The following is a 13208-nucleotide window of genomic DNA, read 5'->3' on the forward strand; positions in this document are numbered from 1 at the left end:
TAGTAAGATAGAGTGGCATCCCACCTCACTTCTTATTCTTACCCCACTCGACCCTAGAAAGTCTGTGATATTTGGAAAACATAATATGTTTGTATTGCGTTTCGTTAGAGTTTTAATTCCCTGAAATTGCATTTAAATTTTTAAAATCTAGATATTCCATTTAAAGGATTTGGAAACCTTAACTTCTTTTCACCTTATATGATTATTACAGCCCGTATCATTCATAGTTATATTAGGACTTGATCTTAAACCACCACAGTCAGTCAATGAATAGCTTGTATGACTTGAATAGTTAAATAGAGAGGAGTAGACTTGGTGTGAAGGAAGAGATGTTAGACTGGGAAGAAATACAAGGCACTATGTAGGGTGCTTTCTCTCTCTGGGCAGGTAGAGTGATGAGCCCTTAAAAATCTCTTTTGTCTTAAAATCAGATCATACTCATACACATAGTGTTGTATATATTTAGCCATGAAAATTGATTTAAAGAAGGACTAACATCCTTTTTTCCTGTAGCTGGTAAATTCATCCATTTTGTGTATTTTGTGTATTGCAGATAAACTTACTTCATTTTATGTACTGCAGTGTAGTTTAGAAATAGAAATCACCGACTGGTGACAAATTTAGTAGTACATTTGGATTTTGATTTATGTGTGTATGTGTCAGTTTGTGTATAGAGGCTTTATATTTCAATTAATGATTCAGTAGTATTTATAATCTTAAATACAGTAAGAAATGCCTCCTTGTGACAATTGTCTATGTAACTGAGCTCCAGTATTTTATTTATTATTGAAATTATGCTATGAATACAGAAAATTTTAAAAATTCCAAAATGAAAACTAAAAAAGTATTTACTAATTTTAGTTTCACAATAAACTTTTGGTGTATTTATATATATGAATTTGAATGGAAATGGAAATGAGTGTTATAATGATTTCATACATTGTCTTTTATAATTCGGTATTTAATTTCTTTTTTTATTAAAAATTATTCCTGAAGGAACATTAATTTGAAATATTAAATATATACTGTACATTAAAATTAGTTAAAATATAGACATCTTTGTATGACAGCCATACAAATTTAACCCTAAGGATCACTGTGATAGACTTCAAAGATACTGGTTGTACAAATGTTTGAATTATGAGGTAATTAGTAGTTGAAGCCTTTTAATCATTCCTTGTTATCTAGATTCCCAAGGTCTCTCTCATTTTCATTTATTCTAATTAATAAGGGAGAATAGTATCTGACTTTCTTCAGTTTTGTCTTCTTTGCCACTCACCTACTCAGACATTTATATTGCTAAGAACTGGTAGTGATTAGGGTATGTTGGAGAAATAAGAGATATGACTTTTTTTTTTTTTTTAAAGATTTCTTTTTTATTTATTTCTCTCCCCTTCCAACCCACCCCCACCTCCCGCTAGTTGTCTGCTCTCTGTCCATTTGCTGTGTGTTCTTTTTTGCTTGTATTCTTGTCAGCAGCACCCAGAATCTGTGTCTCTTTTTTGTTGCGTCATCTTACTGCGTCAGCTCTCTCTCTCTGTGTGCGGTGCCACTCGTGGGCAGGCTGCACTTTTTTCACACTGGGCAGCTCTCCTTATGGGGCGCATTCCTTGCGCATAGGGCTCCCCTACATGGGGGACATCCCTGCGTGGCACAGCACTCCTTGCGCGCATCAGCACTGCGTGTGGGCCAGCTCATCACACAGGTCAGGAGGCCCTGGGTTTGAACCCTGGACCTCCCATGTGGTAGGCCGACACTCTGTCCATTGGACCGAATTTGCTTCCTGAGATATGACTTCTTAAACATGGACATGTAAAATGTGAACTCAGCTAAAAAGCCAAATTTACCAAAATTTATAGCATTTAAATTGGCTCTACTAGATTTCATTATAATATGAAATCTAGTGAAGCTCGAGTATCTTCTGAAAGTAATAGATAAAAGTATTTGTTTATAGGGTAATATTATATTGCATTTTTAAATATTTCATTTACTTTTAAGAAATTCCTAATATAAATAGAAAAGTTTTTAAAATAGTTTAAAATATACTGACATCAAATGCCCTATTTTGCTCAATGTTTCTGTATATTGTCTGGAGTTTGTATTAAGGAGAACAAGTTTTCTGCTTTCAAGAATACTTCCAAGTGTCAGAAAATTTCTATTACATTTTTTTTGTAGGTGGTTTCAGACACCCTCACAGGTTTTCTACCATGCAGCAACTGAACATGGAGGAAAAGATGTATATCCAGGACAGTGTCTTTGGGAAGGTTGTGAGCCTTTTCAGCGACAGAGGTTTTCTTTTATTACCCATTTACAGGTATAGTGTCTTAATGCTCTTTGGCCAATAACTGGTATGGCTGCAGTAAAGATCTTGATGTTTATTCTTTTCCTCTTTCTCAATAAGGATAAGCACTGTTCAAAGGATGCCTTGCTTGCAGGACTAAAACCAGATGAACCAGGACAAGCAGGAAGTCAAAAATCTTCTACCAAGTAAGGATAATGAGTATACTTCTGTTGTACATGCAAAAGAAAAAATCTAGGCAAATCCCAGAAACTATGAAAGATGAATTCGCATATTGGGAGGTTGGAAACTAGAGTTCCAGTCCAGCTTTACTGGTGTGGACACTGTCCACATTGCTTAAGTTCTCTAACCTTCACTTTTCAAACTGGCTGTACTACTAGGTCTGTAAGGTACCTCGTAACTAACATTTTGTGTTTCTACTCTGTAGACAAGTCATTGGAAATGGCAGATGATATATGTGAAATACTTTGTAAGCTGAAAGTACTTTATTTGGTTCCTCATCCTTTGAGAGATTAATTGAACATGTATTTGGTAATGGCACAGAGATTTCTTTATGTAACTCCCCCTTTGAGGGGAGGCCGGGTGGCATGTGAGTGTATCCTATATAGTATAAATGCCACATTTACTATAGACCTGTTCATTTACCTTTCATTTCCTGAACATACAATTATCGTGCATGTAATTAAACTGAAATAGATTTACATAGTTAGTATCACCTGTTTTCTTTCTAACCAAAGCATTTAGCTGTAAATAATACTTTTAACTCTCAAAATGTGAAAATAAATTAATTTAGGACTATTTATTGAGAGCCTGCTTTATACTGGGCAATGTGCTAGGCAGAGGGTATTCCAAGAATAAAATATGGTCTATAACTTCACAGAGATGAAATTCTAGAAATAGAAGTATGGGAACACAGCAGCTGCTACATACTTTATGCATTCCATAACCATTTAGTGAGCAACTATTGTGTGCTAGGAATTAAGATAAAATGGTGACCAAGATAAGTTTTGCTATTCTTAAGTGTCTGGAGGTCCATTGAGGGGTATAAGTAATTCTACTTTACAATGAAATAGATACTAAAATGAAGCTATATACAAAGTGCTAAGAGAACCCACCTAAGCCAATCTGGAAGTCCAGGGAAGGCTCTCTAGTAGAAGATGCATCCAAACTAAGACCCAAAACATGAGGATGAATTAGCAGAGGGTCTCACAAGCCATATTTAATGGATTTGGATTTCACTCTAAAGACAATGGAAAATCATTTTTCTTCATTTATCTCTTTCTAAATTTGTCAATTTTTAAAATTTGTATATATTGGTAGCTAATAAAAATTATGTCAAAATATGTTTGATTTAGCCCAAGGTTGGGAGAAGGGATATTTGATCCCAGTTATAATAAAAAATCTTCATCACTTATACATAAAAACTTACAGCAGTTTAAAGATTACATTTACATGGTCTTATATAACTAATTCAGAATTAGTTTATTGGTGTAAAAAAATTGCAGGAAATATCCCCACTTTACTGATGTGAAAACTGAAGCACACAGGGATAAAATGAAATATTCAAAGTCACACAGCTATAGTACCAAAAATAGGGTTTTCTCACATCCAGACCATTGCTCTTTCCACCACTGCCTCTCCAGAGCACAACAGATTCAGTGTTTCTGCTTGGACAGAAATCTAGAGTAAATAAAATCAGATTTTATATAAAACTTATAACTCTGTAGCCCCTCCAGTCTACGGGATGGTCATAGAACTATAATGAAAGGATTGATTGAAATTATTAAATAATGATGAAAAATAAGGTTATCTAACAAGGTAGCAGTTTGAAATGTAGTGCTTAACATAATTTAGTATTATCATATTAGGTTACCTTTTCCAGAGTGACCTGTACCAAATACATTCTTTTTTTTTTCTTTAACATTTTTACTTTTAAATGATTTCAAGCTTACAGGACAGTTGCAAAAATAATAAAAAACCCATACAGAGAATTAAAACATAACCCCCCACCACCACTACCAGATACCCATTAATATTTTGCCACATTTGCTATTTCTTCCTCTTTCTTTCCCTTTCTCTCTCTTGCCTTCTTTCCTTTCTTTTTCTTTCTTTCTTTCTCTTTCTCTCCATCCGTTTTCTAAACATTTGAGAATAGATTGTTTACATTGTGCTCCTTGAACACCCCCATGTATATCTCTTAAGAACAAGAATATTCATTTATTTAACCACCTAAGTATAGTTACCAAGTTCTCGAAATTTAATAGTGGTATGAAGGTTGCTGTCTATATTCTAATTTTTTCTACATGACCCAATACTGTCCTTTTGAACCTTTTCTCCATTATTAGATCCCAGTTCAGGATCATGCATTACATTTAATTATCATTGTCTCTTTAGTTGCTTTTTTTTTAATTGTGGAAACATACGTACAACATAAACTTTCTCACTTAACTACTCCCAAACATACCATTTAGTGGGATTAGTTACTTTCACAATGTTGTGCTTTCCTCACAACAGTCTATTACCAGAACTTTCCCATTTCCCCAAACAAAAATTCTATGTTCATTGTGCATTATCTCCCCATTCCTCCTATACCCTGCCCCTGGTAAACTATACTCTACTTTCTGTCTCTATGAGTTTGCATATTATAGCTGTTTCAAATAAGTGGAACCATAAAATATCTGCCCCTTTGTGTCTGACTTATTTCATTCAATATGCTATCCATGCAGTGGCTGTATCAGAATTTCATTCCTTTTTATGGTGCAGCAATATTCCATTGTGTTATATACCACATTTTGTTTTTCTGTTCATCTGCTGATGGATATTGGGTTGCTTCCACTTATTTTTAGGAAGGACTGGGAATTGGACCCGGGACCTCGTATATGCAAAGCAGGCACGCAGGCACTCAGGCACTGAGCTACACCCACTCCCCTGCTTCCACTTTTTGCTTATGCTGCTATGATCATTGTTGTATAAATATCTGTCTGAATTTTTGTATTTAGGTGACCTTTTGTAGTGAACCCTTTAGATTAGAATAGAATTCCTCCTCATTTCCTTCTGAGCATATTTTTCCAGTATTTTCTTTGGGGTTACCATGGAAGGGTTAAGTTTAGCGTCGTATTGCTGTAAATATCTCATTTGATTTGATATCAACTTAATTTCAGTAATACACAAAAACTGTTCTTAAATCCCTTTATCCCCCTAACTTTATGAAGTTCTTGTCACAAATCATATATTTAAGGGAAGCAGATGTGGCTCAACAAATGACAATTAATTTACATTAAGAATCCAAACAATTGATTTATGATTATTTTTTATACATTTGCCTTTTATTCCTATAGGAAGCAAAAAAATTGGAATTCCAAACCAAAAATATAGTACTACTGGCATTTATATTTACCCATTTTGTTAGCTTTATTAAAGATCTTTATTTCTTCATTTGGCTTTGGTCTTTCATCTAGTGTCCTTTCCTTCCAACCTCTAGAATTCCTTTTATCGTTTCATGATGAATTTCTTCAGCCTTTGTTTCTCAGGGAATGTCTTAATCTCTACCTCGTTTCTGAAAGACAGTTTTGCAGATATAAAATTCTTGGTTGGCAGTTTTTTTTCCTTTTAACTCTTTTTGCATATCCCACTGCCTTCTTGCCTCCATGGTCTCCAATTAAAAATTGGCACCTAATCTTATAGAGGGTCCTTTGCACATGATGTGTGGCTTCTCTCTTGCAGCTTTCAGAATCCTCTTTTGATCTTTGGCATTTGGCCTTTGATTATAATATGTCTTGTGTGTGTCTTTTTGAGTCTGTCCTGTTTAATGTTCATTGAGTGTCTTAGAGGTGCATATTCATGTCTTTCATTAAATTTGGGAAGTTTTTGGTCATATTTCTTTAAAGGTACTTTGTCTCTTTCTCTCTCTTCTCCTTCCAGGACTCCCACAATGTGTATATTGGTACACTTGATGATGTCCCATACATTCCTCAGGTTCTGTTCACTTTCTTTATTCTTTCTGGTCCTCAGACTGAGTGATTCCAATTGTCGTATCAGTGATTCCTTCTGCCAACTCAGATCTGCTGATGAAGGATTCTAGGGAATTTTTCATTTCTGTTATTGTGGTCTTCAGTTCTGTTTGGTTCCTTTTCACAATTTCTATCTCTTTATTGATAATCTCTTTTCCAAATGTCCTTTTGTTCTTTGTCCTTGTTTTCCTTTAACTCTTTGAGCATATTTAAGATCATTTTTTAATCTGCTATGTCCCAACTCTGGTCCTCCTCTATGATGGCACCTGGTGCCTTTTTTATTTTTTTTTAAAGATTTATTTTATTTATTTCTCTCCCTCCCCCCGCCCCATTGTCTGCTCTCTGTGTCCATTCATTGTGTGTTCTTCTGCATCTGCTTATATTATCAAGTGGCACTGGGAAACTGCATCTCTTTTTTTGTTGTGTCATCTTGCTGCATCAGCTCTCTGTGTGTGTAACACCACTCCTGGGCGGGCTGTGCTTTTTTCACACAGGGCAGCTCTCCTTGTGGGGAGCATGCCTTGCGCGTGGGGCTCCCCTGTGTGGGGCACCCACGCATGGCATGGCACTCCTTGCACACAGCAGCACTGCACATGAGTCAGCTCACCACATGGGTCAAGAGGCCCTGGGTTTAAACCCTGGACCCTCCATATGGTATGCGGCCGCTCTATCAGTTGATCCACATCCACTTCCCCAAATGCTTTTAATCTTCTCTTTTGTACCATCACTTCATTTCAGTGCATGTTTTGTAATCTTTTGTTGAAACCTGGATATTTTGATATTTTACGGTGTTATGTCTGGAATTTAGACCCTGTACATTCTGTTTCTTAAGCATCCAGCTTATGTTATGACAGAGAATTTTTTGAATGCTGGGAGCTAACATTAAAAAGAAAGGAGGGAAGTAGATGTGGCTTAAGTCATAAGGCCCCTGCCTACCATATGGGAGGAGCCAGGTTCGATCTCTGGGGCCTCCTGGTGAAAAAGAAGAGAAAGCATGCCTGCACAGCAAGCTGAGTGTTCACATGGGTGCCTGTGTGGCAAGCCAAGTGCCCATGCGAGTGCCCACGTGGCAAGCCAAGTGCCCACATGGTGAACTTGTGCCTGCGCAGTGAGCCAAGTACCCATGCAAGAGCCCGCTTGGTGAGCAGGGTGCCCGCATGAGTGCCTGCGTGGCAAGTCAGTGCCCACATGGTGAGCCAGTGCCCCGTGCAAGTGAGTCATGTAGCAAGATGATAACGCAACAAAAGAGACAGTGGAGAGTCAAGGTGAAGAACAGCAGAGACCAGGAAGTGAGGTGGCGCAATTGACAGGGAACCTCTATCCATATCAGAGGTCCCGAGGTTCAAATCCCGGTGAATCCTAGAAAAGACAAAAAGAGAATACAGAAGATTACACAGCGAATGGACACAGCAAAAACAGCAGGGTCGGGGAGGGGAGGGAAATAAATAAATGTTTAGATTTTTTGAAAAAGGAGAGGAGTGAATGTAGCTCGAGTGGTTGAGCACCAGTTTCCCATGTACAAGGTCCCAGGTTCAATCCCCAATATCTCCTAAAAACAGGCAAACAAAAACACAAATGAAAAAACCAATTCTCTTCAGGGAGTGGATGTAGCTCAGTGGTTGAGCACCTGCTTCCCATATACGAGGTACTGGGTTAAGTCTCCTGTACCTCCTAAAAAGAAAAAAAAGGAAAAATGAAAACACCTTTCTCGATCTTTGCAGATTAGCCTGTGGGAGTGTTCTTCAGAGTTTAGCCATGCAATGACTTATAGAACAGCCAAAGACAAAAGGGAGGAACTCACTGGTCTTTTTCACGAATATGTCTTGTCCTGGGTCATGTTGGTGGCCCTAGGAATTCACCCATATACACCAATACGAATGATCTTATTTCCTCAAGGCTCCAGATGCTACACTCTGTGTCCCACAGCTGGCACTCCTTTGCCCAGTCAGTTACAACTTGACTTTTCCTACAGAGTTCTATAAAAGAGTTCTGTGAATCGCCTTAGGCACAGTGCAAATTCTGGGCAGCCAGCCTGCAAAATGTGTCCTGGTTTAGTACTTCATGCTGCCTCAAGATAGATTGCCCCAAGACAGACTCATGTGCACCCTAGTACATGCACAAAGGTCACTCTGCCCTGTCTGGACCTGGAACCAGGCAACTACATAGGATGCGCAGGCTGATTTGGCTTAGCGGATGTGGGGACGGAGGAGGGACCAGGAATCCTACCATTTTTAAGTTGCCTTTTTCTTGATTCAGTGCTCACCCTGTTACTGTAATCCCTTAACTCTTTTCTGGAGCTTTGAGAAAGATGTTTCTGCCTGTTGTGTTTGTTCAAAGCTTCTGTCAGGCGAATGGGGCCCTGGAGCATCCCCTTCCACCATCTTGATCAATGATATTATTTTACCCTTAGGTACTGTTTAGAAATAATAATTTGCAGCTTAAATTAAAGACTTTTTTCTTTTTTGCTAACATCTTCACTTTACATTCATAGATGAGAACTCCACAACTTCACTTCTATGTCATATTTATTTTGGCTACAAACTTACCAGCACAATAACTTTCAATATGGACCATACTGGAACAATTACTGTTTTTAAAATAGATACATTGGAAAATAAGAGACTTGAACCTTACCCTTGGTACTAAGAATCCCTTTTTCTGGGCTGTCACAGAGCATAAATATTAATGTTAGACTATGGGATCTTTCATTCATCCTATATCCAATGTTTTAAAATAGCCATATTACGGCGTTTGGTGGAAGAAAGGGGTCATCATTTTCGGTCTGCAGCATCTTGTTTTAACAGTTTTTCTTTCTCTGATCAATTTAGGCAGCCACCTGTAGGGGGTACAAGCTCAACTCCAAGAGCACAGAAGGCCATTGTGAATCATCCCAGTGCTGCTCTTATGGCCCTTAGGAGAGGATCAAGAAACCTTGTCTTTCGAGATTTTACAGTAAGCAAGCTCTAAAAGCCTTTTCTGTAAAGGGGCAATCATTGTAGGGTTTATTTTATTTTTTATTTTTTTAAAGATTTATTTTTTACTTATTTCTCTCCCCTTCCCCACTTCCCCCCCCCCCCCCCGAGTTGTCTGCTCTCTGTGTCCGTTCTCTGTGTGTTTTTCTGTGACCGCCTCTATCCTTATCAGGGGCACCAGGAATCTGTGTTTCTTTTTGTTGAGTCATCTTGTTGCATCAGCTCTCCGTGTGTGCGGTGCCATTCCTGGGCAGGCTGCACTTTCTTTCGCACTGGGCGGCTCTCCTTACGGGCACACTCCTTGCGCATGGGACTCCCCTACGCAGGGACACCCCTGCGTGGCACAGCACTCCTTGTGCGCATCAGCGCTGCACATAGGCCAGCTCCACATGGGTCAGGAGGCCCGGGGTTTGAACCTTGGACCTCCCATGTGGTAGGCAGATGCCCTATCCTTTGGGCCAAGTCTGCTTCCCTATCAATGTATGATTTAGATCTTTATTCTTTTTCTTTCATTTTCTTTTTAAGGATGAAAAAGAGGGACCAATAACTAAACACATCCGACTAACAGCTGCCTTAATATTAAAAAATATTGGTAAATATTCAGAGTGTGGTCGCAGGTGAGTAATCTGTTTTTCACAGCCCAAGTGAATCTAGATTATTTTACTTTATTTTGTAAGTTAATAAGATTAGACATCTGTATTTTCTTCACATTTTTTTCTCATCAGTTTTGTGAAAGTGTTCAAAAGCTAATGGCAAGGCCAGGCCTTCATGATCTCTTAAAAGCCAAAAATACATAGAGAGAAGTTGAAACAACCAAAAGATTTCTCTAATCTTGTTTTATTAGGTTAATTTTCTTTGCTGGCTATAGAATTTAGAGCAAAAAGTGGCTCTACTAGGGTGGGTTGGGAGAAAAACACACCAAATGTAAGATAAAGACTATAATTAGTAGTAAGATTTTGACAATATTCTTTTGTAATTTGTAAAAAACATCTCATGACAATGCAAAGTGTTGGTGGAGGGTTAATGTATGAGACCCCGGTATGATGTTACACATGTTTGCTTTTTAAGTTCACAACTTTTACTATACATTTAATTGTTTATGTATGTTCATATATAAATGACATAAGGATAATAATATGGAGGGTTGGGTGGAAAATATTTTGGTTAGTAGTAATATTTTCACAATGCTCTTTAATCATTAGTTAAAAATTTTAACAACAATGTCAGGTGTTTGTGGTAGGGTGAGTTATGAGAGTCCTGTATGAAGTTGTAAGTTCACAACTATTACTATTCACTTATTGTTTATGTATGTTTGTGTGTGGCTGATATATTTCAACAAATTAATTTTTTTAAAAAACTAGCTCTACTAAAGAGAAAACTTAGAAGTTTAAGGTGGGATTGGAGGAGAAGTTGGTCATTTGAATCATGTGGACTTGGAACAAAATTCAGTTTGATCATTGGAATTTAATAAATGCGAAGATTCACTATAATACTTTGAAATTTTGAGTTACTTTTTAATGGACTTAATAAAGCAAGAGAAAATACAAGAATTTTTACTATCTACAGAAACTAGAAATGAGTCTTGGATCCTTGAGAAAGCAAACGTGGGATTTTTTTTTTATGACTTTTTTTTTTAAGATTTATTTTATTTATTTCTCTCGCCTTCCCCCCACCCCAGTTGTCTGTTCTCTGTGTCCATTTGCTGTGTGTTCTTTGTCTGCTTCTGTTATCAGTGGCACAGCAATCTGTTTCTTTTTGTTACATCATCTTGCTGCGTCAGCTCTCCGTGTGTGCAGTGCCATTCCTGGGCAGGCTGAACTTTCTTTCGTGCTGGGCGGCTCTCCTTATGGGACGCACTCCTTGGGCATGGCGCTCCCCTACACGGGGGGCACCCCTCCATGGCAGGGCACTCCTTGCACACATCAGCACTGCAATTGTAATTTATTAGCTTAAAAGTTTCCAGTTCTGAGCCTGCAAAAATGTCCAAACCAAGGCATCAGAAGATGCCATCTCACCAAAGGCTGGCTGCTGGCAATCTTGGACTCTTGCCACATGGCAAAGCAGAATGGCAGCAGCTGGTCTTTTTACTCCAGACTCACTTTCTCTCTGAGCTGAGCTGTGGGCAGTCAGTCACGTGACTTGGCCCACTGCCAATTGGCTGTTCTCTCTGGGCCTCGTTTGAACTGCTCTGTGGGCCTAACCTCTCGGGGACCCCTTTCTGTGCCTCTGTATGCCCCTGATTCCAGCCTCCAGCCTCTAGGACCTCTCCTTCCTTTACTTGTTTTTTTTTGATTTGGCGCGTCATCTTGTTGCATTTGCTTGCCATGCAGGCCAGCTCACCTTCACTAGTAAGCCCCAGGAACCGAACCCAGGACCTCCCATATGGTAGGTGGGAGCCCGGTCGCTTGAGCCACATCCACTTCCCTCTCCTTCCTTTTTTTTTTTTTTTTTTTAAGATTTATTTTTTATTTATTTCTCTCCCCTCCTCCCACCCAGTTGTCTGCTCTCTCTGTCCATTCGCTGTGTGCTCTTCTGTGACCACCTCTATCCTTATCAGGTGCACCAGGAATCTGTGTTTCTTTTTGTTGAGTCATCTTGTTACGTCAGCTCTCCGTGTGTGTGGCAGCATTCCTGGGCAGGCTGCATTTTCTTTTGCACTGGCCGGCTCTCCTTACGGGGCGCACTCCTTGCGCGTGGGGCTCCCCTACGCGGGGATACCCCTGCGTGGCAGGGCACTCCTTGCACGCATCAGCACTGCACATGGGCCAGCTCCACACGGTCAAGGAGGCCCGGGGTTTGAACCCTGGACCTCCCATGTGGTAGGCAGACGCCCTATCCATTGGGCCAAGTCCATTTCCCTCTCCTTCCTTTTCTGAAGCGTTTTTCTGTGTTTCTACTTTTAGTCTTCTGTTTATAAAAGGACTCTAGTGAGAGGATTAGGGCCCACCTTGGGTCCCACAATCTAATCAAAGGCCCTTAACCATAATGTTCTAATGAAGAGTGATCTAATCAAAAGATCTCTTAACTAAATCAAACCAAACCAACATACGATAGGTTGATATGCTCAGGAGTTAGTGAGTTTAAGAACATAATTTTCTAGGGTCCACAAAAAACACACACCATTATAGGCTCCTTCACTAAGACGTCATCCTCAAAAGGTACTTGATTTGGTAATAATCACTTTCTCTTACAGACCCTGTTTCTTCCCTCACATAATTTTCTTCGTCTCAATATATCTTGAAATCTACCTTAGTCTTCTCCTATCCTGAACTCCATTTTACCTTGCTTTAGGTCTTTTATGATATTTCTTGCAGTAACCTTCCAACTAGATATTCCAGGCATAAAAAGTATTATTAATGACATTTTGCATTAGTGTGATATCTTTGTTACAATTGAAAAAGAACATTAAAATAGCACTATTATAGTCCATAATTTAATTAGGTGCATTTTTCCTATATACCACCCTATTATTAACACCTTGTAAAGTATCATTATTTGTTATAATTCTTGAAAGAACATTCTTGTACTATTAATCCCAGTTCATAGTCCACAACAGGGTTCTGTATTACACAGCCCCATGTTTTATCTTCTGATTTAAATTCTAAAAACAAAAATGACCCAAAACTTCCCCTATCAACTACATTCACATACATAATTCAGCGCTTTTAATTACACTCACAATAATGTGCTACCATGCCCATCATCCATTTCCAAACCTAAACAAAAATTCTGTACAAATTAAGGTATATATCACATTTTGTTTATGCATTCATTGGCTCATGGACATTTTGGTTGCTTCCATCTTTTGGCAATTGTGAATAATGCCTCCAAGAGCATCATGTGCAAAGGTTGGTGCACATCCCTACTTTCAGTTCTTCTGGGTATGTACCTTGGAGCCTGGTTGCTGATCATATGGTAATTGAATGT

General features: G+C 38.7%; 1 protein-coding gene across 2 annotated transcripts in view; it reads left to right on the forward strand.

Annotated features, from left to right (window-relative positions):
* ARID2 (AT-rich interaction domain 2) overlaps positions 1–13208 on the forward strand; it is a 230771-nt gene that overhangs the window by 193519 nt on the left and 24044 nt on the right. For both annotated transcript variants that reach the window (XM_058307854.2, XM_071218789.1), the window contains 4 exons: positions 2176–2314; positions 2402–2487; positions 9138–9261; positions 9807–9898. In XM_058307854.2, coding sequence (XP_058163837.1) covers positions 2176–2314; positions 2402–2487; positions 9138–9261; positions 9807–9898 — 441 coding nt within the window. The remainder of the gene's footprint in view (positions 1–2175; positions 2315–2401; positions 2488–9137; positions 9262–9806; positions 9899–13208) is intronic.

Source organism: Dasypus novemcinctus, chromosome 12 (assembly GCF_030445035.2).
Source record: "Dasypus novemcinctus isolate mDasNov1 chromosome 12, mDasNov1.1.hap2, whole genome shotgun sequence".
NCBI classification, from domain to species: Eukaryota; Metazoa; Chordata; class Mammalia; order Cingulata; family Dasypodidae; genus Dasypus; species Dasypus novemcinctus.